The sequence below is a fragment of the Mobula birostris genome, chromosome 20 (genome assembly GCF_030028105.1).
Source record: "Mobula birostris isolate sMobBir1 chromosome 20, sMobBir1.hap1, whole genome shotgun sequence".
Taxonomy (NCBI): Eukaryota; Metazoa; Chordata; class Chondrichthyes; order Myliobatiformes; family Myliobatidae; genus Mobula; species Mobula birostris.
The window spans coordinates 7,808,107-7,833,166 of NC_092389.1; the positions used below are offsets into that span (position 1 = coordinate 7,808,107).

General features: G+C 42.5%; 1 protein-coding gene across 3 annotated transcripts in view; it reads right to left on the reverse strand.

The window, feature by feature from the left end:
- The window catches only part of LOC140212759 (transmembrane protease serine 4-like), a 52,523-nt gene extending 43,528 nt beyond the window's left edge, over nt 1-8,995 (reverse strand). The window contains exon 1 of one of the 3 annotated variants that reach the window (XM_072283938.1): nt 8,874-8,995. In XM_072283938.1, the coding sequence (XP_072140039.1) occupies nt 8,874-8,894 (21 nt within the window). In that variant the 5' untranslated portion in view covers nt 8,895-8,995. Of the gene's footprint in view, nt 1-4,242; nt 4,330-7,764; nt 7,832-8,873 lie in introns of those variants that run through there. The other 2 variants (XM_072283940.1, XM_072283939.1) reach the window with 2 other exon arrangements.
- Between the last annotated feature and the right edge of the window lie 16,065 nt (nt 8,996-25,060).

Genomic DNA, 25,060 nt, shown 5'->3' on the forward strand with positions numbered 1-25,060 from the left:
CCATCAAGACTGCTCCACCATTCCATCATGGTCAATTTATTATTCCTCACAACCCCATTCTCCTCCCTTCTCCCTGTAACCTTTGACACCTTACTAACCAAGAACCTATCAAATTCTGAAGTCCCAACACTGACCCCTGTGGAACACCACTCGTCACTGACAGCCAACCAGAAAAAGACCCCTTTATTCCCACTCTTTCCCTCGGGCCAGTCAGCTAATCTTTTATCCATACTGATATTTTTTCCTGTAATTTCCCAGGGCTCATCTTATTTAGCAACCTCATGTGCAGCACCTTGTCAAGGCCTTCTGAAAAGCCAAATAAACACAAGCAGGACAATGGTGAAACAGCTGATTTCCTCAAAGAACACCACTAGATTTGTCAGGCCAGATTTCCCCCCGAGGAAGCCCTGTTGGCTTTAGCCCATTTTATCATGCACCTGCAAGCACCCCATAACCTCTTCCTCAGCAATCAACTCCAGCATCTTCCCAACCACTGAGGTCGGACTAACTGGCTTACAAGTTCCTTTCTTCTGCCTCTCTCCCTTCTTAAAGAATGGAGAGACATTTGCAATTTTCCAGTCTTTCAGAACAATTCCAGAATCTAATATTTCCTGAAAGATCATTACTAATGCCTCTGCAGTCTCTTCAGCCACCTCTTTCAGAACCCTGGGGGAAGAGTCCATCCAGTCCAAATAAACAACATCCATTGACTCTGTCTTTCCTGCCAAGTCAAGAACCTATCAACCTCCACTTTAAATATACCCAATGACTTGGCCTCCACAACCATCTGTGGCAATGAATTCCACAGGTTCATTGCCCCCTGGCTGAAGAAATTCCTCTTCATTTCTATTCTAAAGGGACATCCCTCTGGTCCTCGTCTCTCCCTCTATTGGAAGAATCTTCTGCACATCCACTATCTAGGACTTTCAATAACCAGAAGGCTTCAATGAATGCAAAGGCTGTATCTTAAACGGATGAAAGAAACAACAGTTCCGGGTCTTAACCTGAAACGTCAACTGTCCATTCGCAATGGTGCTGGTTTTGCTGACCACATCGTTCTAAATCAAAAGTTGACTTCAAGTCCTATTGGATACAAATAGCCATGACTACTCTCTCAAAAGGGAGATTATCCTGTAACTATCCAGTTTTCAAAGACTAGTTTACTTCCCTGTTTATTCTCTATGGCGAGTTTAATTGCTAATACCTACTATTCGAGCAGTGTCCCCCCACACACACCTACTGAGAAGATGCTTCCAGCTAACAAGGTAGTTTAAGACACAGTTCATTTATTTACAGTGATACACAGTTAAATCTACACATTCAAAACTCCAAGGACTTCCTAGTTACAAACCATTTCCATAGCACAAAGGATTAATGATTTTCAAAACAGTCACAATTCCTATAAACTAAAATATACTAAAGACAAAGACAAACAAGTTGTCAGTCACAGAAACAGAAGCTGGAGGAATGGCTCTTCCATGTTCCTTTATGTACCTTACCCCATTCTTAATAAGTGTGAACTGCTGCCTACATTTACCTCTTCTTTCACTTGAATAGCTTCACAAACACATGATACTTCCTTTAAATATCCTTTTAACACAATGTCTACAAACCATTGAGATGTGGATCTTAGCAAGCTATTATTAATGCTGTAAAGCTAATTTTGGAGTACACAAAGCTCTTCCAACTATAAACAGTTTTTGATATGCTAAATGTATTATTCATCTGGTTCTGCAAGCTACCTCAAACTAAGCAAATTGAGTCAGTTTGTTAACAACAACCCAAATTAAACCACCTACTGCCCTCATGGGAGTTTGTACAGAAATCTTGTACTCTTCTCTTGAGCAATAACAAAGCAGTGACCTTGTCTGTAAAGAGACACAGCACATTTACAAAGTTTTCTGTAAAGCGTTTTTTTTGGCTTCAAGCTGCTTTCCATTTACATTTTAAGAACTGACAACTGACTTTCGTTTACAACCAAGTTAAACAAAGCAATATAATCCAAAATTCACTTACAAATGTTTGTGACGTTTCTAATGGCAGCTGCTATTTAGAAAATAAGTTTAGCAAACACGAGTGAAGCTAACATCTGGTCCCCTAATCTGAGAAAATACATTCTTGCCATAGAGCGAGTACAAAGGTGGTTCACCAGATTGCTTCCTGGGATGGCAGGACTTTCATATGAAGAAAGACTGGATGAACTGGGCTTGTACTCGTTGGAATTTAGAAGATTGAGGGGGGATCTGATTGAAACGTATAAAATCCTAAAGGGATTGGACAGGCTAGATGCAGGAAGATTGTTCCCGATGTTGGGAAAGTCCAGAATGAGGGGTCACAGTTTGAGGATAAAGGGGAAAGCCTTTTAGGACCGAGATGAGGAAAAACTTCTTCACACAGAGAGTGGTGAATCTGTGCAATTCTCTGCCACAGGAAACAGTTGAGGTCAGTTCATTGGCTATATTTAAGAGGGAGTTAGATATGGCCCTTGTGGCTAAAGGGATCAGGGGGTATGAAGGGAAGGCTGGTACAGGGTTCTGAGTTGGATGATCAGCCATGATCATACTGAATGGCAGTACAGGCTCAAAGGGCCAAATGGCCTACTCCTGCACCTATTTTCTATGTTTCTATCACACAGTTCCCTCCACAAATGCTGCCTGATCACCGAGTTCCTCCAGTATCTCATTTGTTGCAATTGCATTATTTTGCTCTGTTTATATAGCTACGAGTGATCTTCAGATCACTTTGCCACAATTCAGAGAAAGAGCATTGGAACTATTAGCAAGTCATTTTCAAAATCCTGGAGGAGGATGGAGAAACCATCGGTTTCTTCCCCAAGATTAGTCCAATTTGACAACCAAGAGCTTGTTTCGTTTACAATTACAAACTGCCTTTTACAACCAGTTTAGCCCAGTCATCTCACAGGAACCCTAGCACACATTACTCAGGGACGTTATCAAATATCTACAAGTTTAGTCAATAGGGTAGGCCTCATTGTTAAAAGGAAGAAAGTAGTAAATAGTGTAAGGAAAAAAACTAACCATTTAGGGTTGAGATAGCTGGAAGCCTGGTCACCAATGAAGGGATAAAATTGAAGATGCACAAGAGGCCAGAAGAGAACATCAGAGCACTGGAAGAGTTACACAAGATATAGGAGCAGAATTAGGCCATTCATCCCATCAAGTCTACTCTACCATTCCATCATGCCTGATTTATTATCCCACTCAACCCCATTCTCCTGCTTTCTCCTTGAAACCCTTGATGCTTTTAAAATCAAGAACCTATCATCTGTGGAGGGAAATGAGTGGTCAACATTTCAGACCAAAACTCCTCATCCGGACAGGACGGGAAATTAGGTGAGTTGAGTGGGAGAGGGAAGGGTAGAGGCAAAGGCTAGGAGGGTGATAAAAAGAGATGACAAAGGTGTGCTGGTGATGGAATTTGATAGGAAAGGAAGACACAGTGTGTGCATGTGTGGGCGCGCACGCTACCCAGGTGCAATACAAGGTGCTGTAGTGTCTTCCTACTACCTAACAGAATGAACATTGAACTCCCCAATTTCAGGCAAGTTTTTCCCCTGTTCCTTTCTCTCCACTTCTCCCCCACACGCCCTTCAAATTCTCCTCTGGCCCCCTCCATTTGCAGCCCCATCACTTTCACCTATCCCAACACCTACTTCACTCTCCCCACTGTTCCTATGGTCAACACAGACACCTCATTCCCCAAACTGCCCCCTTCTCCCTATCACCCAGTTTGCCCTCCACCTCCTACTCCACCTGCCCAACACACACACACCTCCTATTCAGTCCCCTCCATCTCACTGTTTCCACCTCCCCCCCCCACTTTCCTTATTTAGTTCTTCACCTACCTTTCATAGATCACATAATCTGCAGTCCTCCATTGTTCCCCACATCATTTCCCAGCCCATTTCTGCTGCAACCCCTCTCGCCCCTCCCACCTTGGTACACTTGCCAACCAAAGCTTTCTCACCTGGATTCACCTTTCATTCTCTCTTGCCTCAGTCTTTCCTCACAAGGGCTCTCCCTTCTACTCAATCCAGTAATTGTCTCAACCCAAAATGTCCACTTCCCTCCACAGATGCTACCTGACCAACATGCCTGGGGAAGGAGGGAAGTGGCCTCAATTTAAGGAAGAAGTCCCTCGTGTCCCATACACTCAGAGGCAGCAGCAGCAGAGGCAGGAAGGAGGTGAAAAACAAAATTATATAATATTTGACAAGCATACCTCAACTTTTCCTCCCGTCTCTTGGCATTAAAATCTAGCTCAGCAGTAGCTAAACACTGCCTTAGGCTCAGGCACTCAGCAGTTATATCAGCAACTAGATATTCAAAAAGTAGTCTGACAACTTTAATTTTCCAGCATTTCCTCTTCCACTTCACCCTTCCCCTCCAGTCACATGACCCAAATTTGCATATCACTCATCTTCTGCAGATAATTAGATGAAGCTAGATGTTAACTATTAATTTCAGTTTGCATAAAGTACAATTAATTTTCATGGGAAATTTCACTCAATTATTTACTGGTAAACAGATTCCTTTCTTCAACCGGGTCCATCCAAATCCTTACAGTGAGACAGCCCAGGATCTTGCATCAAAAACAAGATGTTGCATATTTTCCTGTGACTGAGGGTTTCTACTGGGAATTTATTTCCTCTTAGCAAACTCATTGGGTTGGGGAGTGGGGATAGTTGATGGCATAGAGTCAGAGCACTACATCACAGAAGCAGGCCCTTCATCCCAGCTAGTCCGTGCCAGACTATTATTCTACCTCATCCCATCAACCTGCTCCCAGACCATAGCCCACACATCCATATACTTATCCAAACTTCTCAAATGTTGAAATCAAACCTGTATCCACCATGTGCACTGGCAGCTCATTCCACACTCTCACCACCTTCTGAGTGAGGAAATTTCCCCTCATGTTCCCCTTAAATATTTCACCCTTCACCCATGCCCTCTAGGCCCACCCAACCTCAGGGAAAAAGCCTGCTTGTATTTACCCTGTCTATACCCCTAAATTTTGTATGCCTCTATCAAATCTCCCCTCATTCTCCAACACTAAAGTCCTAAACTATTCAGCCTACCCCCATAACTCAGATCCTCAAGTCCCAGCAACATCCTTGTAAAATTTCTCTGTACTCTTGGGGGCATGTGTGGGAGAATAAACTGTAGGGACACAGGGAAGCGAAATGGGAGCCAGTGTGGACTGAATAGCTTCCCAGATCATCATAAAAGCTAAAATCTATTGGTGAGATAACAATGCTTTGGACAGTACATTGTTAGAGAACAGGCACGTCTAGGTTCTACCCTGTATGAAGCACAAGCAGCAACATATTCTCACCTACCTTGCCCAATCTGGAGAAATATAAAAGGTCTGGTAATTTAAGGTTGCATTCATTAGAGCAAGTGTATAAAGTTAACTTAAAATCAGAGCAAGAGTCAAAGGGAAAAGATTTCCCAAACTTGAGTGGCCTAGATAGAGTAAATGCAAACTACTAAGATTTGGGACAGCAATTTCATACATTCTGCCTTCAAGCACAGACAAGGTCAAACTAATTAAGGATAATTTGTTGCTTTTATGGAAAACACTGGTGAACCAGTTGGGTTTTAACAAGAGTTTTTCATTCAGCATTAACCAAAAGACTAGCTAGAGAAGATGCGCAAACATCAGCAACAGAAATCCTACAAAGTCTACAAAGTATTCCCAAAGAATACAACAGGCACCAAACTGGTGTGCAATGGCACAATGGGTCAGTGTGACAGGACAGTATAAGCCGATAATTGCAAAGGTTATGAGTTCAGCTCCTGGTTACCAATCATTCTGTCCCAGCACAAGTGGCCAGTGAATGGGTCTATGGTTGTCATACAACACAAGGGAAACCTTCACAAAATAACCTAGATTCACCAGGAATTCAGGATCAATCATCCAGACACCTTCAAACAAACATGCAGGAATTGGGAAGTGGTGGGTGGGGGCAAGGAAAAAAAAAAGAAATAAAATTTAGTTTTTGAGCATATAAAATTTTAAATATTTGAGTGATCCATTTGGACTACTTTCCCATTACTATGGAGGTAGAACACTTGAAGGATGAACAATGCCAGCAGTAGAGAGTCATTTGAGGAGGTAATCCGGCAATGAAACTTTCAACACTTGGGTCAGTCAGCTGGCAAAACTAGGAACTGGTGAGCATTGTCAGGACAAGGCAGCTCAGCACACTGAATTGCATCTGGTTTATCACCGCCAATAAATTTCATGAAATTGGTTGTTTTGCAGCCGCAGTACACTGCAAGCCAAAAAAGTTGGAAGTCCCAATAATATATAAAAATAAATATGTAGAACAAAAAGAGCAAAGTATCAAAGTAGTGTTCATGGACCATTCATAAATCTGATGGCAGAGGAAAAGAACCGGTTCTTAAAATGTTGAGTGTGCATATTCAGGCTCCTGTACCTCCTCCCTAATGGTAGCAATGAGAAGGGGACACATCCTAGGTGGTTAGGGGTCTTTAATGATGGATGCTGCCTTTTTGAGGCATCACATTTTGAAGGTGTCTTCAGTGGTGGGGAGACCAGTGCGCATGGAACTGGCTAGCTTTTTTTTTTAGAAAAAAAACTAACTTGCAGTCTAGCAAAACCACAATTTTAAAACTTCCTGGTTTTCAGCTCCTCTATGGTTTCTCTCTTCCAAATCTAACCTCAAAAGACTCTACAACCGCCAAGTGAATGATGTTCTTCCAGCTGTTGGGCAGACCCGATTCCATCTTTCTGCTGAAATTCATCCCTCCAAAGGCCCCTCTCCTTGACCAACTATACCAGTATCTACTGTACTTACAACTTAACATCAAATTAGTTGTGACAACACTTGTGCAGAATTATTACTGAAGCAGCTTGCATTTGAGGTAACTGTAATAATTCTGCATCAGTGTTGTCACAACTACAACAGGATACAATAGGGTCTAAGAGACTCTTAGATAGGTACAAGGAGCTTAGAAAAATCGAGGGCTATGCGGTAGGGAAATTCTAGGCAGGTTCGAGAGTAGGTTACATGGTCAGCACAACATTGCGCGCCAAAGGGCCTGTAATGTGCTGTAGATTTCTATGTTCTAACTAACTTGACGTTAGGTCATTTCTTTGATCATTTTGTTTTTGTTTTAACCTTTAACTTAATTTAAAAGACAACTTTTTTTGATGTTTGCTGACTTCAACCAGGACAATTCAGAACAACTTTTGATAATTACAAAAAGCCAACAAGATTACAAGTTTGTCACTTGTTAGCAACGTTTGTTGAAAGATAAGTATGACAACACAAGCTGCTCTCAGTGCTAGCCAGTGTACTGAGAAGAACGCAAGCAACATCTCTAAAACAAGTTTATCTGAGCAATGTTACAGTGAGCCAGTGGTGCTTTTCAGATTAAACATCAGTGTTTCTTTCACGAGACAGGAAGTTGCTATAGAAAGTGATTTCTCTAACTTCTGGCAATTCTTCCCTCTCCCACTTCTTTTTCCCATCGCACATTTGGACTCCCCTTTCGCTACTCTTCTCACCTGCTCATTACCTCCCTCTGGTGCGCATCTTCCCCTTTCTTTTATGGTCCACTGTCCTCTATCATCAGATTCCTTCTTCTACAGCCCTTCCTGCCAGCTCTTCTTCACCCCCAACCTTGCGTACCTGGCGTCACCTATCACCTGTCAGCTTGCACTCTTTCCTCTTCCTTTTCAGTCCTAGTGCCTTCAGCCCGAAACACTGACCGTTTATTCCTCCTCTCAGTAAATTTGCTGAGTTCCTCCAGCATTTCGTGTGTTGCTCAAGATTTCCAGCATCTGTTGTGTTTGCGCTTTAGAAATGCAATTTTTCTTCTTTCATTTTGGATGGTGAAAGTACACAGTCATAACCGGAGATCATTGGACCTAAGATAGCTGTTGGGAATAGAGATCACCTGTGCGATGAAGTGTTAGATCTGGATGGCTGAGACCCAGCCTCCCTCCCTTATTGACTTGTTATTGGGTCCATTGTACACAGCCCCTCCCGTTCAGATGACTGTCCCACCCCCCCTCCCCTCCGCCACTCACTATTTTGCCAGCTGCCAGTAAAATAACATCCCTGCTCTTCATTGTCTCACTGACTCCAAGCCTCGAACCCCACTGACCAGGTGAGATAAACACTCACCCGGGGTTCTTCCTCCTGATTAATTACAGACATTTGGATAGATAATCAACCACTCACTGCTGCAATGGCTCCATGGTAGAACCAACGCACAAAAGCATGAAGTCCCTAAAAGCAGACCGCGGTTTGTCGCAAACACGAGAAAACCTGCAGATGCTAGAAATCTAAGCAACACACACAAAATGCTGGAGGAACTCAGCAGGCCAGGCACTATCTATAGAAAAGAGTGAACAGTAGATGTCCTGATGAAGGGTCTCGGCCTGAAACGGCGACTGTTCACTCTTTTCCATAGAAAAGAGCCTGGCCTGCTGAGTTCCTCCAGTAGTTTGTGTTATAGCTGTCACTCAAAGTGCCTGGACAAACACCTAGAGCAGGGCCACGACATGAATTAGCAAATTCAAGGCGAATTACCATAGGTTAATAATTAAGAAATATAATGCCGCTGAACAAATGGCAAGGAGGAAGCTGTTGACTTAAGGCCAATATTGTCCTAAGCGTCACCAAGACCGGTTAAAATGACTCAGGTGCTTTGGAAACACATTAACATTTAAAACACTTCAGGAGTCTACGCTGTCCTGTGCGGTAACAAAGAGCCAGATTTAACAAGCAGAGACTGCCAAGGGTGTTTGGTTACCTACCGGCTCCAACTCATTTTAAAAGCAAAAAAAAGTCTGTTACTGAGACAACCACAAACCTGTTGAGTCTTTTTAACCATTATTGCGGCTGTAGAAGCTCTCAGGGCGGCAAGACTTCCTCCGAGTTTCAGGCAGTGGGTTTCTCACTAGCCTCCTGCAGGTAATGTCAACGCTTCTGGGAAAAACCAGGTAACAAGACAGTACACCCGGGTTTGAGACAGCCCGAGATTCCACCTGCCACGCCCTTTGCAGCGCAACACAAAGTACATGCTACCTGTATTAATAGGTAGAGAAACATTTTGTAAATAGAAAAGGCGCGCGGCAGTGACTCAGATTAGTGACCGCACTTCCATTCTGACTCGGATTATTTTGGTTTCATTTATTTTGGTTTTTTGGGCATATCATTGGACATACATCAGCTTGACAGAGAAACCACTGTTTTGAATAAAATAATTCTTCCCCAAAAACTCAAACAAGATGGACTTCCTAGTAAAGATAATGCATGCAATTCAGAGAATTTGTTTCCTTCGCCGAACTATGAGCAAAGATCACAAGTCAACATACGTAACGAATGTAGTTCCAGTAAATCTGGATTTGTCAGATTTTGAATGTTTTAGGGTATTGCTACAATAACATCTATTCAACATAAGTACAACCATCAGGGTCCTGACCATATGTGGATAACTTCAGTCACTATTCTGTAGTTATTACAACTCCTGTTCTCAGTACTATTTTTATTTGCTGTTGTCTTCTTTGCATATTGGTTGTTTGTCGGTCCTTGTTCAGGTATAGTTTTTTTTGTAAAATTGTATTTCCTTTTTCCAGTGAAAGCCTACAAGAAGATGAATCTCAAGGTAGTATATGGCAACACCTATACTTAGATAATACATTTAGGTTGAATTTGAACCTTCAGAATTGCAATTCTGTTGTATTTATAGTTTTTCATAAATTGAATTGTATTTCTTTATTTTCCTGTAAATGCCTCCAAGAAAACAAATCAAGGTGACATATACAGTGGCATGCAAAAGTTTGGGCACCCCAGTCAAACTTTCTGTTACTGTGAATAGCTAAGCGAGTAAAAGATAACCCGATTTCCAAAAGGCGTAAAGTTAAAGATGACACATTTCTTTAATATTTTAAGCAAGAAAACTTTTTATTTCCATCTTTTACAGTTTCAAAATAACAAAAAAGGAAAAGGGCCCAAAGCAAAAGTTTGGGCACCCTGCATGGCAGTACTTAGTAACACCCCCTTTGGCAAGTATCTCAGTTTGTAAACACTTTTTGTAGCCAGCTAAGAGTCTTTCAATTCTTGTTTGGGGGATTTTTGCCCTTTCTTCTTTGCAAAAGGCTTCTAGTTCTGAGAGATTCTTGGGCCGTCTTGCATGCACTGCTCCCTTAAGGTCTATCCACAGATTTTCGATGATGTTTAGGTCAGGGGACTGTGAGGGCCATGGCAAAACCTTCAGCTTGCTCCTCTTGAGGTAGTCCATTGTGGATTTTGAGGTGTGTTTAAGATCATTATCCTATTATAGACGCCATCCTCTTTTCATCTTCCGCTTTTATTTAAAAAACAGATTGTGATGTTTGCTTCCAGAATTTGCTGGTATTTAATCAAATTCATTTTTCCCTCTACCAGTGAAATGTTCCCTGTGCCACTGGCTGCAACACAATCCCAAAGCATGACCAATCCACCCCCATACTTAACAACTCATGAAATTCCGCCCCCTTTTTTCTCCAAACATACCCTTGTTCATTGCAGCCAAGAAGTTCTATTTTAACTATCAGTCCACAGGATTTGTTTCCAAAATGCATCAGGCTTGTTTAGATGTTCCTTTGCAAACTTCTGACACTGAATTTTGTGGTGAGGATGCAGGAAAGGTTTTCTTCTGATGACTCTTCCATGAAGGTCATATTTGTGTAGGTGTCGCTGCACAGTAGAACAGTGCACCACCACTCTAGAGTCTGCTAAATCTTCCTGAAGGTTTTTTTTTTGCAGTCAAATAGTGGTTTTGATTTGCCTTTCTAGCAACAGTACTACGAGCAGTTCTCTCAGAAAGTTTTCTTGGTCTTTCCAGACCTCAGCTTGACCTCTACCATTCCTGTTAACTGCCATTCCTTAATTACATTACAAACTAGGAAACAGCTACCTGAAAATGCTTTGCTATCTTCTTATAGCCATCTCCTGCTTTGTGGGCATCATTTATTTTAATTTTCAGAGTGCTAGGCAGCTGCTTAGAGGAGCCCATGGCTGCTGATTGTTGGGACAAGGTTTGAGGAGTCAAGATATTTATAAAGCTTTGAAATTTGCATCACCTGTCCTTTTTCTAATGATGACTGTGAACAAGCCATAGCCCTAACAAGCTAATTAAGGTCTGAGACCTTGGTAAAAGTTATCTGAGAGCTCAAATCTCTTGGGATGCCCAAATGTTTGCATGGTGCTCCTTCCCTCTCTCCCCCCCCCATTCTAAAATTGTACAAAACAAAAATAGTACATTAATCTTGCTTAAAATGTTGAAAAGAATGTTTCATCTTTAACTTTGACTTTTGGAGATCAGTTCATCTTCTACTCACTTAACTATTCACAGTAACAGAAATTTTGACCGGGGTACCCAAACTTTTACATGCCACTATACATACTTCAATAATAAATTCACTTCAGTTCAGACATTCCACAAACCACTTTTGTCATAATTGTCAACTGTCAAACAAAATGACCTGCTTCCCTGGTGAAAATTGGCTAGTTGACAAGGCCGAGATAAAGATGGTTAAATCAGGAGGGTTGTCAGATTTTGGTACTTGCACATGAGTTCAGGGTAAATTTTGACTATTGTAAGATCACTGCAGACCAGAGAGACCACTGACACACAGGAGAAGAGTCTTGAGTAATCATCCAGGCAAGAGGTGTTCAAAATCAATGAGTTCGATAAATTTGCACAGATGACCATAAAAACAGAATGAGGCCATTCAGCCCATCAAGTCTGCTCCGCCATTCCATCATGGCTGATTTATCATTGCTCTCAATCCCATTCTCCTGCTTTCTCCCCATAACCTTTGATGCTCTGAATAATCAATCTACAAACCTCCTCTAAATATTTATATATTTTTTAAAATTTTATTTAGAGATTCATGGTAACAGGCCCTTCTGGCCCAGCAAGCCTGCACCACCCAATTACACTCATGTGACCAATTAGCCCGCCAACCAGTACTGTTTTGGACTGTGGGAGGAAACTGGAGCACCTGGAGGAAACCCACATGGTCACAGGGAGAACGTACAAACCCCTTACACATAGCAACAGGAATTGAACCTGGGTCTCTGGTGCTGTCGTAGCACTACCCTAACCGCTCTGCTATGGTGCACTCTATTTCATGGATTTATTCTTGCAACTATACCCAGTGACTGTACATTCACAAAGTAACTCCATTAACCTTGCTGAAAGAACTTAACAAGGCACATGCACCATCCGAGAAAAATTTAAAATGTTGAAGCATTTAGCTTTTCAATAACACTATTCAAGTGCAACACCATTACTCGCGTACCAGGTGCAACGCTGAATGAAAAGTAGATGGTTCCTTTTGGTGCTCCTCCACCATCCTTATCAAAAGAGATGAGCAGGACAAGTTCTTTGTTTGAGAAGTACAGGGTGGTGGTCGTCTGGAATATGCTGCCAGAGGAGGTTCCAGAGGCAAATACAAGTTTTTAAGAAGCTCTTAGATAGGCACATGAGTATGTAGAGAATGGAGAGATATGGACATTGTGCAGACAGAAGGGATTAGTTTAGTTGGGCATTTAATCGCTAGTTTAGTTAGATTAGCTCAGCAAGGCCAAAGGGCCTGTTCCTGTACTGTAATGTCTCATGTTCCTTACAAGCCCATCTCTCAAGGGAGTCTGGCTAAGCACAATATTAGTATTCCCTTTTGAAAATTGAACACACATTTCAAATAAGGAGGTGGGGGGGGGCTTGTTTCTGCAACTATTGCCGCTCTTTTGCTTCCTTGTTAATTCATAATCACACAAATCTCTGCCATTTTACCGAAAATAGAAAAACATTCCTGTACTGTTTACCTGCTGCCCACCTTCCCTCTCAGTATATTTTGTTTCCCATTGTCTTGCAGGTGTGGGTGGACTCGGTTGATAAAACAGATAGCAGTGGCTGTTTCATTCCACCTCTCTGCAGAGATAACAAGGTACGTCATTCCACTTACAAACACGAGATTCTGCAGATGCTGGAAGTCCAGAGCAACACACAAAATGCTGGAGGCCCTCAGCAGGTCACGTAGCAACTGTGGAGAGGAATAAACAGTTGATGTTTCAAGCTGAGACCCTTCATCAGGACTTGTGGGTCTTGACCTAAAACATTGACTTATTCCACTCTGTAGATGCTGCCTGACCTACTTAGTTCCTCCCACATTTCACTTGTATACAGTATTTGCTGCAGAAAGATTTTTATGCAATTGAGAAACCTAACCGTCGATGAAACAGAGGGAAATTATACATCAAACATGACCCAATGAAAATCAAGACAGTATGGAATAAGATGCTACTTTGCCACAATTTAAACTCTCAAGACAAACATATTGCATATTCTGTAGTATAATAATACAAAGTCAGTGCAAGATATTTTATTTCGTGCACACAGCGTTTCAGAATCCTATCCTTTCCATCCTCACCATCTAGGTCTCGAATGCTCTCTAATCTTTGCTACCATCAGGGAGGTGGTAAAGGAGCCCAAAGACCCACACAACAATTTAGAAGCAACTTCTTCCCCTCCGCCAGATTTCTGAATGGTCCATCCATGAAACAATTAAGACTACATTGATTTTTTTGCACTATTTTGTAATTTATAGTAATTTTATACGTCTTTAGCCTACACCACTGCCACTAAGCAACAATTTCACATCATTTAAGTCTGATAATAAATCAGATTCCCAACTTTCATGGATACAGTGGCCAATGATTTTCCTTGCGCTTCCCTAGGGGAGAAAAAAACCTTCATCATTGTGCTAATTTTTGTCTGCAATGAAGCTCCTGTCAACAGGAAATTGAGTTAGTCATAATTCTCCCAAACAGGATGGCCACAGCCTTTAAATAACTCCTAATTAGGCAAAAGTCTAATTTCTGATAATAAATTCAACCACTGCTGACCAGAAAGCATGCCTCAAGGGACGTGTAGGTATAATTTGCAAGCATATATCAATTCAAGAAACCACTAAATACATTTAGAATAGAGGTGTAATGTATTTTTGTTGGAGCTCTTGGCATGAACGATTTTCTGAGAGTTACGTATATTCATAATTGTTACTAAGGTTCTGTAGTCAAACTAAGCAATCATTTGTCATCTTTGGATATTAACCAAATCAACAACCAGTAAGCATGTTTTTGATGCTGAGAGTGGAGGTCAAGAGAATACAACCCTTTTGGGAATGGTTAAGAATAATTCTTCAGAGAAACCAGAAAGAAAACCTTTTGTTGGCAAAGACGTATTAGAGTGTTATGGCAACCAGATGAAGTTAGAGTACAGATACGAACTTAAGGGCTGGAACAGCATCACCCTGTTCTCATGCTTGGGAGTAAGGAGACATGTTCGAAGTAAATTTAATATATGTCACCACATACTACCCTGATTCATTTTCTTACACGCACTCACAGTAGATACAAAGAAATAGAGTCAATGAAAAACTACCAATATTGACAACCAATGTGCAAAAGATGACAAACTACAAATAAAAATAATAATAAGTAAATAAATAGATAATACCAAGAACATGAGTTGTAGAGTCTTTGAAAATGAGTCCATAGGCTGTGGAGTCAGTTCAGTGTTGAGATGAGTGAAATTATCCACGCTGGTTCAAGAGCCTGGTTAAGGGTAATAACTTTTCCTGAACCTGGAGGTGTGGGACCCAAGACTCCTGTACCTCCTTTCCAAAGGCAACATTGAGAAGAGAGCATGCCCTGGATGGTGTGGTCCCTGATGATGCAAGCTACCTTCTTGGGTCAGTGCTCCTCGTAGGTGTGCTCAATGGTGGGTAGGGCTTTGTCTGTGATAGACCGGGCTGTATCCACTACTTTTTGTATTCACTACCAGGTGAACTCAAAGCCTTCTATGCCCACTTTGAAAGAGAGAATATAACTGCAGCTGTGAAAGTCACTGCTTCACCCAGTGATCCTGTGATCTCTGTCTCAAGAGGCCGATGTTAGACTGTCTTTAAAGAGGGTGAACCCTCACAAGGCAGAAGGGCCCCGAAGTACCTGGTAAGGCTCTGAAAACTTGTGCCAACCAACTATCGGGATTATTCAAGGACATTTTCAACCTCTCACTGCTACGGGTGGAAGTTCCCACTTGCTTCAAAAAGGCAACAATTATACCAGTGCCTAAGAAGAATAATGTGGGCTGCCTTAATGACTATCACCCGGTAGCACTCACATCGACAGTGATGAAATGCTTTGAGAGGTTGATCATGACTAGACTGAACTCCTGCCTCAGCAAGGACCTGGACCCATTGCAATTTGCCTATCACCACAATAGGTCAACAGCAGATGCAATCTCACTGGCTCTTCACAGAGCCTTAGACCACCTGGACAACACAAACACCTATGTCAGGATGCTGTTCATTGACTATAGTTCAGCATTTAATACCATCATTCCCACAATCCTGATTGAGAAGTTGCAGAACCTGGGCCTCTGTACCTCCCTCTGCAACTGGATCCTCGACTTCCTAACCGGAAGACCACAATCTGTGCAGATTGGTGATAACATATCCTCCTCGCTGACCATCAACACTGGTGCACCTCAGGGGTGTGTGCTTAGCCCACTGCTCTACTCTCTCTATACACATGACTGTGTGGCTAGGCATAGCTCAAATACCATCTATAAATTTGCTGATGATACAACCATTGTTGGTGGAATCTCAGATGGAGAGGAGAGGGCGTATCGGAGTGAGATATGCCAACTAGTGGAGTGGTGTCGCAGCAACAACCTGGCACTTAACGTCAGTAAGACGAAAGAGCTGATTGTGGAATTCAGGAAGAGCAAAATGAAAGAACACACAAGAATCCTCAGAGGGATCAGAAGTGGAGCAGTTTCAAGTTCCTGGGTGTCAAGATCTCTGAGGACCTAACCTGGTCCCAACATATCAATGCAGTTATAAAGGCCGCAAACATCGACCATACTTCATTAGGAGTTTGAAGGGATTTGGTATGTCAACAAAAACACTCAAAAGCTTCTATAGATGTACCGTGGAGAGCATTCTGACAGGCTGCTTCACTGTCTGGTATGGAGAGGCTACTGCACAGGACCAAAAGAAGCTGCTTGGGCACTAGCCTACAAAGTACCCAGGACATCTTTAGGGAGCGGTGTCTCAGAAAGGCAGCGTCCATTATTAAGGACCCCCAGCACCCAGGGCATGCCCTTTTTTCACTGTTACCAGCAGGTAGGAGGTACAGAAGCCTGAAGCCACACTCAGCTATTCAAGAACAGCTTCTTCCCCTCTGCCATCCGATTCCTAAATGAACATTGAACCCATGAACAATACCTCACTTTTTTTTAAACGTATTATTTCTGTTTTTGCACAATTTTTAATCTATTCTATATACATGTACTGTAATTGATTTACTTATTTCTACTTTATTTCTTTTATATTATGTATTGCATTGAACTACTGCTGCTGCTGCTAAGTTAACAAATTTCACAACACATTCTGGTGATGATAATCCCAATTCTGATTCTGATTCAGAAATATCCCTCTAGTGGTGCCCTGTGATATTCAAGGTGCATTTGAACCTTTAGAAGAAAGCATACCTCAGAAACACCCACTATTCACTACTACAGTGGAATATTAGGACTTGTTTATACACTCAGACTTTTTTGTTCTAGCCTACAATTTTCTGTCCTGTAGGACACCAAGCCTAACAAGAACATTTGACTCACTTGCCTCAGAATGTAACGTTGGAATAGAAGGACAGACCGCTCTGGCACTTGAGATTGGTAAAAAAAAAATGGAAGATATGCAAATATCAGGTAGTGACCATGCTCAACTGACATCACTGTGCAGACTCAGAAGTGAAGGCATTTTTAAAAAAATATTTCTCAGTAGAGGCCAGGGACTGGGAAATCTAACTCTCGGCATCTTAAGTAATTGTGTGGGGATGAGAGCAGGGTAGAGAGAAAGGCAGAGATAGAGACATAGAGGAAAGGGTGAATTTTTTTTACTTACCAGTAGCTGTTACTCAAAGATTTTGAAAAAAAAATCCACTCTATAACATTAATAAAGAGATTCCAAGAAAGCAACAATTTTTTTAAAAAAGTGTTAAAAGATGCTAGTCATGTCTTGAATAGATAAGAACTTTCACATTTGATCATCTCTTTAAATGGTGACTAACATCACATAGTACTTATCAGATTCATTTATAAATAGAATTTGCTAACTCTACAAACTAGCCAATTGAGTTGTTAATTTAATCAACAAGCAATCCATGCAATTGTAATTCAACCAATTGTTCAAGAACTTGTTATTAATCAACCAAAATTATTAAACAAGCGAAGAACAATCACTACATTAGTTTCTGGAGAGAATTTGTGGAAGTTAGTAACAAAACATTGGAAGTTTCTATTTAGGTGATGGAGTACTTTTAAACATTCTGCTCTTCAGTAAACAGAAAAATCTGTTGGAGTTGTTGCAAATGAAAGTTATAAAAATGACATCAGAACAGAAAAGTTAAAAAGCCTTTGATAAGGTGCTATGTCAAAGGTTATTCCCAGAGATAAGAGTCATGTTATTGACTCCATGACAGAGAAGAAAGACAAGTATGAACAAGTCACTTCCAAGCTGGGAAGCTGCAGCTAGTGTGATTCTAGAGAGAAGGGGACAATCCAAATCATTAATATAAGCCATGTATTGCTTCCAAGTGTATTATTGATGCAAAGATATGCAGAAAAAGTATTTTCTGCCTTGTAAGGGAATAAAGACAAGTATAATAAATGGGCAAAAGGATGGCAGGTGGAGCACAGGAAAGTTATCTATGTTATTAGAGAAACAGAATATTAGGACCAAAGGGCACAGGCCCAATGTACAATGGTGTCCTTTTAAAACAGAGATGAGGAAGAATTTCATCAGCCAGAGGGTGGTGAATCTGTGGAATTGATTGCCACAGGTGGTTGGGGAGGCCAAGTCATTGGGTACATTTAAAGAAGAAGTTGACAGGTTTTTGCTTGAACAACACACACACAAAATGTTGGAGGAGCACAGCAGGTCAGGAAACATCTATGGAAAGTAACAAACCTTTCCATTTTGGGCCAAGACCCTTCATCAGGACTGGAAAGGAAGGGGGAAGATGTCTGAGTATATATAGGTGGGAGAAGGAGAAGGAGGATTAGCTAGAAGGTAACTGGTGAAGCTAGTTGGGTGAGAAAGGTAAAGAGCTGGAGAAAGAGGAATCTGATAGGAGAGGAGAGTGGAGCTTGGGAGAAAGGGAAGAAGAAGAGGCAACAAGGGGAGGAGATAGGCAGGTGTGGAGAAAAGGTAAGAAGCCATGTTGGGGAATAGAAGAAAATGGAAGGGGGAGTGCATAAGAAAAGATTTCCAAAAGGAGAAATCGATGTTCATGCCATCAGGTCGGAGGCTACCCAGACAGAACATAAGATGTGGCTCCTCCACCCTGAGGGTGGCCTGGGAGCACCAGAAACAATAGACAACTCCAATAGATTCATGGGTGAAGTGTTGCCTCACCTGGAGGTACTGCTTGGGCCCTGAATGGATTTGAGGGAGGAGGTGAATGCGCAGGTGTAGTACTTCTATTGCTTGTAGGGATATGTGCTGGGGTAGGGGGAGAATTAGTGAAGAGAGACGAACAGGCAAAAAAATTACGGAGGGTGCAATTCCTGTGGCAAGTAGAGAGTGGATTGGGGGGGGGGGTGTAAAGATGGTGGTAGGATCTCTTTGGATATGATGTACGTTGTGGAGAATGATATGTTGGATATGGAGGCTCATGGGGTGCTAGGTAAGGACACGAGGAACTCTATCCCTGTTAAGGCAGTGGGAAAGTGGGGTGAGTGCAGACGGCTGGGAAATGAAGGAGATATGGGTGAGTGCAGCATCAATGGTGGAGGAAAGGAAACCACATTCTTTGAAGAAGGAGGATATTATGTTTTGTAATTCCAGAAACTAATCAAAAGAAAAACATAGGAGCCAGGGTATGTTTTGCCTACTTAGTTTTCCTTTTAGTGTGGTGCTCACAGATGACTCTGCTTAGCAGGTGAGACAATCTCACGTTCTGTGCCCTCCTCCATGGTGGATGCAGGAGTTGACTTTGGGACTACAGGAAGTGGTTCTGACTGCTATGGACACCTTTCCTCTCTAACAATTGACTCTGTTCTCCTCAACTGATCCATGTGTCATCTCCAGATGACATTAGACACAATCTCCACGATACAGGAGAGAGGTCCAGTTCTGTCCTTAATCTTTCCAAGTACCTGCTTTTGATCACCTCTGTAGTCCCTCACCAGGACTGCTTGTCCAGGAGTGAAACATCGAACCTCTTTGTTTGAGGAGCCCTCAATCTGTCTCAGCTGTTTGTCCTGCATGCTCCTTCTGAGATTGGGTTTGAGGAGATCCAAGTATGAGCACAAGTGATGACCCAGGATCAGCATACCTGGTGAGTTGTTGGCTGTGGAGAGTGCTGCATTACGAGATGCAAAGAGGAAGTAGGTGAGCTTCTGGTTCAGTATCAGTGTGGTGTGTTCTGCTGATATTGCTCACAGTGTGTTCTTTAGACTCTGGAGAAACCTTTCCACCAAGCCATTTGTAGCTAGGTGGTACGGTGTGGATGTAATATGTCTTCTTCCTTTCGTTTTCTGGAACGACTGAAACTGTTCCGTACCAAACTGTGGTCCATTGTCACTAAGTGTTCTGGAACACCAGTCCTTGAGAAGAAGCTTCTCAACATATCAACAATGTGCGAGGCTGTAGTGGAGGCTATTGGGAACACTGCTGGCAACTTTGTAGCTGCTTCTACTACTACCAAGAAATCCATGTCCATGAATGGTGTGGCAAAATCCACATGAATCCTCTGCCAGGGTAATAGTCATGGTCATAGTCATACTTTATTGATCCCGGGGGAAACTGGTTTTTCGTTACAGTTGCACCATAAATAATAAATAGTAATAAAACCATAAATAGTTAAATAGTAATATGTAAATTATGCCAGGAAATAAGTCCAGGACCAGCCTATTAGCTCAGGGTGTCTGACCCTCCAAGGGAGGAGTTGTAAAGTTTGATGGCCACAGGCAGGAATGACTTCCTATGACGCTCTGTGTTGCATCTCGGTGGAATGAGTCTCTGGCTGAATGTACTCCTGTGCCCACCCAGTACATTATGTAGTGGATGGGAGACATTGTCCAAGATGGCATGCAATTTGGACAGCATTCTCTTTTCAGACATCACCGTCAGAGAGTCCAGTTCCATCCCCACAACATCACTGGCCTTACGAATGAGTTTGTTGATTCTGTTGGTGTCTGCTACCCTCAGCCTGCTGCCCCAGCACACAACAGCAAACATGATCGCACTGGCCACCACAGACTCGTAGAACAGGCCACTCCCAGGGATAGAGAGGTTCTGCTCTTGGCATCTTCTGGATGTGTTGGCATCCCAAACAGTGCATAGCAAGCTGCTCAATCTGCTGATCTATGTCAGGCTACGAGACAAAGCTTTGCGCCAATGCTTTCATTTTGACCATGCCTAGGTGACTGGCATGTAACTCCTCCAACTCTTTCGCTCTCAGCTTGGATGGTACAACAACTCTCAATCCCCACATCAGGCAACCTTTCTTTAAAAATCATTTTTTAAATCTTTCAAAAATCTTATTAAAGCCCTTAAGAATCTTAAATTTCACTTGCCTATTTGACCAGTCTATTGACATCCTGCGACAATGCATTGGAACTGGAAATGGAAGTGTCATTTCCTGAATCCTGAAGGTGAGATGGAAGGGAAGGGTTTGATGGAGATGGGTTGATAGAAAGTGTGGCATGGGGAAGGGGGAGGTAGAAAGAGTGTGGTGGAGTAAATGGGTGTAGGGTATGTAGAAGCCATTGAAGAAGTTGCTGATGGCAGAAGTGAGGGTGTTTTAGAATGGGAGAGTGTTGGAGTGTAGAGAAGTGGCTGAAGTGGGAAGGGGGAGAGTACAGGGAGGGATTATTTGGGGAATGTGTCATTGAAGGGGAGGGGATGTAGAAGAAAGGAGTGTTGTGTGTCATCTGCAGGTCTGGAAAATGTGATTTTATGTCCCAAGTCAAGGTCATTAACAGAGAGTTTAAAAAAAGCAAAGCCCCTAACACTGATCCCAAGAGAACACCACTATCCACCTCTCTCGTCCAAGAAATGACCATTCACCATGACCCCATGTCCAGTACTTGTTCAGCTTCAGATCTAATGATTGTTTTATGCTATGTGCTTCAGCTTTGCTTACAAGGTTGTTATGTGACATCTTTTCAAAAGTCTTCTAGAAAACCAAATAAACTACATTGACTGGATTTCCCTCATCATTTCTATCCATTACCTCAGCAAGACATCCCATTAAACAAATTCTCCCCTAAATCCTTCTTGGCTCACCGAAATTGATTCATTTTTTGTCTGGGTAACTATTCTAATATTCAGTTCTGGTCACCTCATACAGGAAGAACGTGAATGCTTTCGAGAGGGTGCAGAGGAGATTTACCAGGATGATGTCTGGATTAGAGAGCATGTCTTATCAGGATATGCTGAGCGAGCTAGGGTTTTTCTCTTTGGAGAGAAGGAGGATGAGAAGTGACTTGATAGGGGTGCACAAGATGATAAGATAGAGTGCGTAGACAGAGTGAGCAGCCAGTGACGTTTTCCCAGGGCAGAAACAGTTAATACCAGGGGGAATAACTTTAAGGTGTTGGGAGGGAAAGTATACTGTAGAAGGGATGCCAGAGGCAGGCTTTTTAACACAGAGAGTGGTAATTGTGTGGAACACACTGCCAGGGGTGGTGGTAGAGGCATTTGAGAGACTATTTGATAGGTGCATGGTTGAAAGAAAAATGGAGGGCTATGTGGGAAGGAAGGATTAGATTGATCCTAGACTAGGTTAAGGGGCCGGCACAACATTGTGGACCAAAGGGCCTGTACTGTGCTGTAGTGTTCTATGTTCTCCTTCTTGGGGATGCATAGTCAGGCATTTTAGACTGAGAAGAGGTGAAATCAATTCACTAGTGTTTGTGGATATTTGGAATTCTCAGCTCTTGAGCTACGGATGCACAGACATGGACCCTGTTCAAAGCTGAGACAGAGAGATATTTGAACACATGAAGAGCAAGAAATGCTGTGACAGCTGGAGTTGGTGAAAATGTTTAGCCCCAGTCTTGTACAGGTCTTCCTTTGGTTACAAACACTTGACCTACGGACGCCCTATGCCTATCATCGAGCATCTCGGAGTCCAGCAGACTGCTGCTGGGATTTGCTGGCTGCTGCAGAGTTGCAGGAATCTTCTACAGGGTGGGAATAGGGTATTTCCATGTGCCTTCTCTTCCTCCAACCCCCACCACACACAACCAAGCTGTGACATCGGGGGCTGGGAGTGTCAGACAGACTCCTTCCCTCCCTCCCTCACTCAGTCAGTGAGATCAGCTGTCAGCTGCTCAGTCACCCTCTCAGCTGTTCCTGTGATTCCCTTCCACACAGTTTTTGTTCACTTCTGACTTGCAAACAATTTTCGTTAGGAGCAGTTCTCAGGAATTGAAGCTTGTCATAACCTGGGCACTGTGTATAGATCAGTTTCAAGGAGTCATAGGGCCTACTCCTGTTCCTAGATTTTCTGTTTACCCCTTGATAAGCATCTGGGTTTTCTAAAAACAAAAAACATATGACATGTGAGATAGTGACAACTCTCTAACCTTTAACATGGCCATGGTCAAGGCTAGGAGCAGATGTTATGGGAAAGTATATAATTGGGGGAGGACTAATCACAATGGTATTAGGCAGGATCTCACAGGGCATAAACTGGGAACAGATATTCTCAGGGAAATGCACAGTGGAAATGTGGAGATTGTTCAGGGAGCACTTGCAAGGGGATCCGGATAGGTTTGTCCCATTGAGACAAGGAAAGGGTGGTAGGGTGAAGGAGCCATGGTTAGCGAAAGAGATGGAACATCCAGTCAAGAGGAAAAAGGAAGCGTATTTAAGGTTTGGAAAGCAAAAATTGGACAGAACCCTTGGGAGTTATTAGCTAGCCAGGAAAGATCCTAAGAAGAGACTTAGGAAAGCAAAAAGGTGACACAAGAAGGCCTTGGGATGTAGGGTTAAGGAAAACGCCAAGGCATTCTATACATACATGAAGGACAGAAAGATGACGAGCGTGAGGGTATGACTGCTAGCGATAAAAGAGGAAATGTGATTGAAGTTGGAGGATGTATAGGAACTCCTTAATAAATACTTTACTTCAGTATTTATCAATGAGAGGGACCCTGACGAATGTGAGTTCAGTGTAGAAAAGGCTAACTTGCCGGGGCATGTCAAGGTTAAGAAAGAGATAGTGTTGGATATTTTGTGAAATATTAGGATAGGTAAGTCCCTAGGAACGAATGGGATATACCCCAGGTTACAGGAAGTGAGGAAAGAGATTGATGCGCTGTCCACAATACATTTTGTGTCCTCACTGGCTACAGGAGTAGTACCAGAGGATTGGAGGACGGCAAGTTTTGTTTCTTTGTTCAAGAAAGATAGTAAGGATAATCCTGGGATTTATAGACCAACGAGTCTTGCATCAGTGGTGGGTAAACTAATGGAGAGAATTCTCAGGAACAGAATGCACAAGCATTTGGAAAAAAATATGGTCTTCATAGGGATAGTCAACATGGCTTTCTGAGGGGTAGTTTATTCCTCATGATTGAAGTGACAAAGCAATTGATGAAAGTAGAGCAGTAAATGTGCATATTGATTTTAGTAAGGCATTTGACAAGGTTCCCCATGATAGGCTCATCCAGAAGGTTCTGAAGCATGAAATCCATTGAAACTTGGCTACATGGTTTCGGAATTGGCTTGCCCTCAGAAGGCCGAGAGTGGTAGTAGGTGGAGCATATTCTGCCTGGAGGTCAGTGACTAATGGTATTCCACAGGGATCTGTCCTGGGACTCATGCTGTTTGTGATTTTTATAACTGTCTGGGAAAAGGAAGTGGACGGGTGCAGATTACACAAAGATTGGTAGTGTTGCGGATCGTGTAGAAGGTTGTCGAGGGTTACAATGAACATTGAGCTGAGCCGAGAAGCGGCAGATGGGGTTCAACTCAGAAAACTATGAAGTGACGCACCTTAGAAGTTTGAAATTTAAAGTTAATGGTGGGATTCAGCAGTGTGGAGGAACAGAGGGATCTTGGAATCCAAGTCCATAGATCCTCCAAAGTTGCTGCACAAGTTGATAGAGAGTTGCCAGAATGCTGCCTGGCTGAGAGAAAATGTCTTATGAGGAAAGGCTGAGTGAGCTACAGCTTTTCTCTTTGGAGCAATGAAGGTTGAGAGGTGAAAGGATAAACGTGTATACGATTATGAGAGGCATAGATAGAAAGGACAGCCCTGGGCAGCAATGGCTAATACCAGAGGACATCCTTTTAAGGTGATTGGAGGAAAGCCTGGGAGAGATGTCAAAGGCAGGTTTTTGTTTTACACAGAGGGGGGTGGGTGCATGGAACTTGCTGCTCAGGGAGATAGTACAGGCAGATAGATGAGAGACATTGAAGAGACTTTTACATAGGCAAATAGATGAAAGAAAAGAGGAAGGTTATGGGCTGCGTAGGAGGGAAGGGTTAGATTGATCTTGGAGTAGGTTAAAAGATTGGCACAATATCGTGGGCCGAAGGGCCTGTACTGTGCTATACTGTTCTGTGTTCTATTTTAAGGCATGAAGACATGATAGGCAAGAACACATGAGATAACTTTGTGATTCCTTTCTGTAGTATTTCCTGTAATACAGATTTTCTGTAATACACATACAGAAACTGGGTGTGTGCCTTCTCCAGTACATAGTTCATAATGCATAAGGCAATTTTGTTACTGCACCCATCCCTTGAGCATTTCAGACTGCTCGGGCAGAGATAAAAGATTCCATAGCACAAGTTGAGCACAAACATTCATCTCTCGACCAAGACCATCCACCGGTTTATCTGCACAGTCGTTGTCTGTCATTCTCTTGGACTTGAGGTGGCACAGTAGCATAGTGATTAGCACAATGCTTTACAGCAT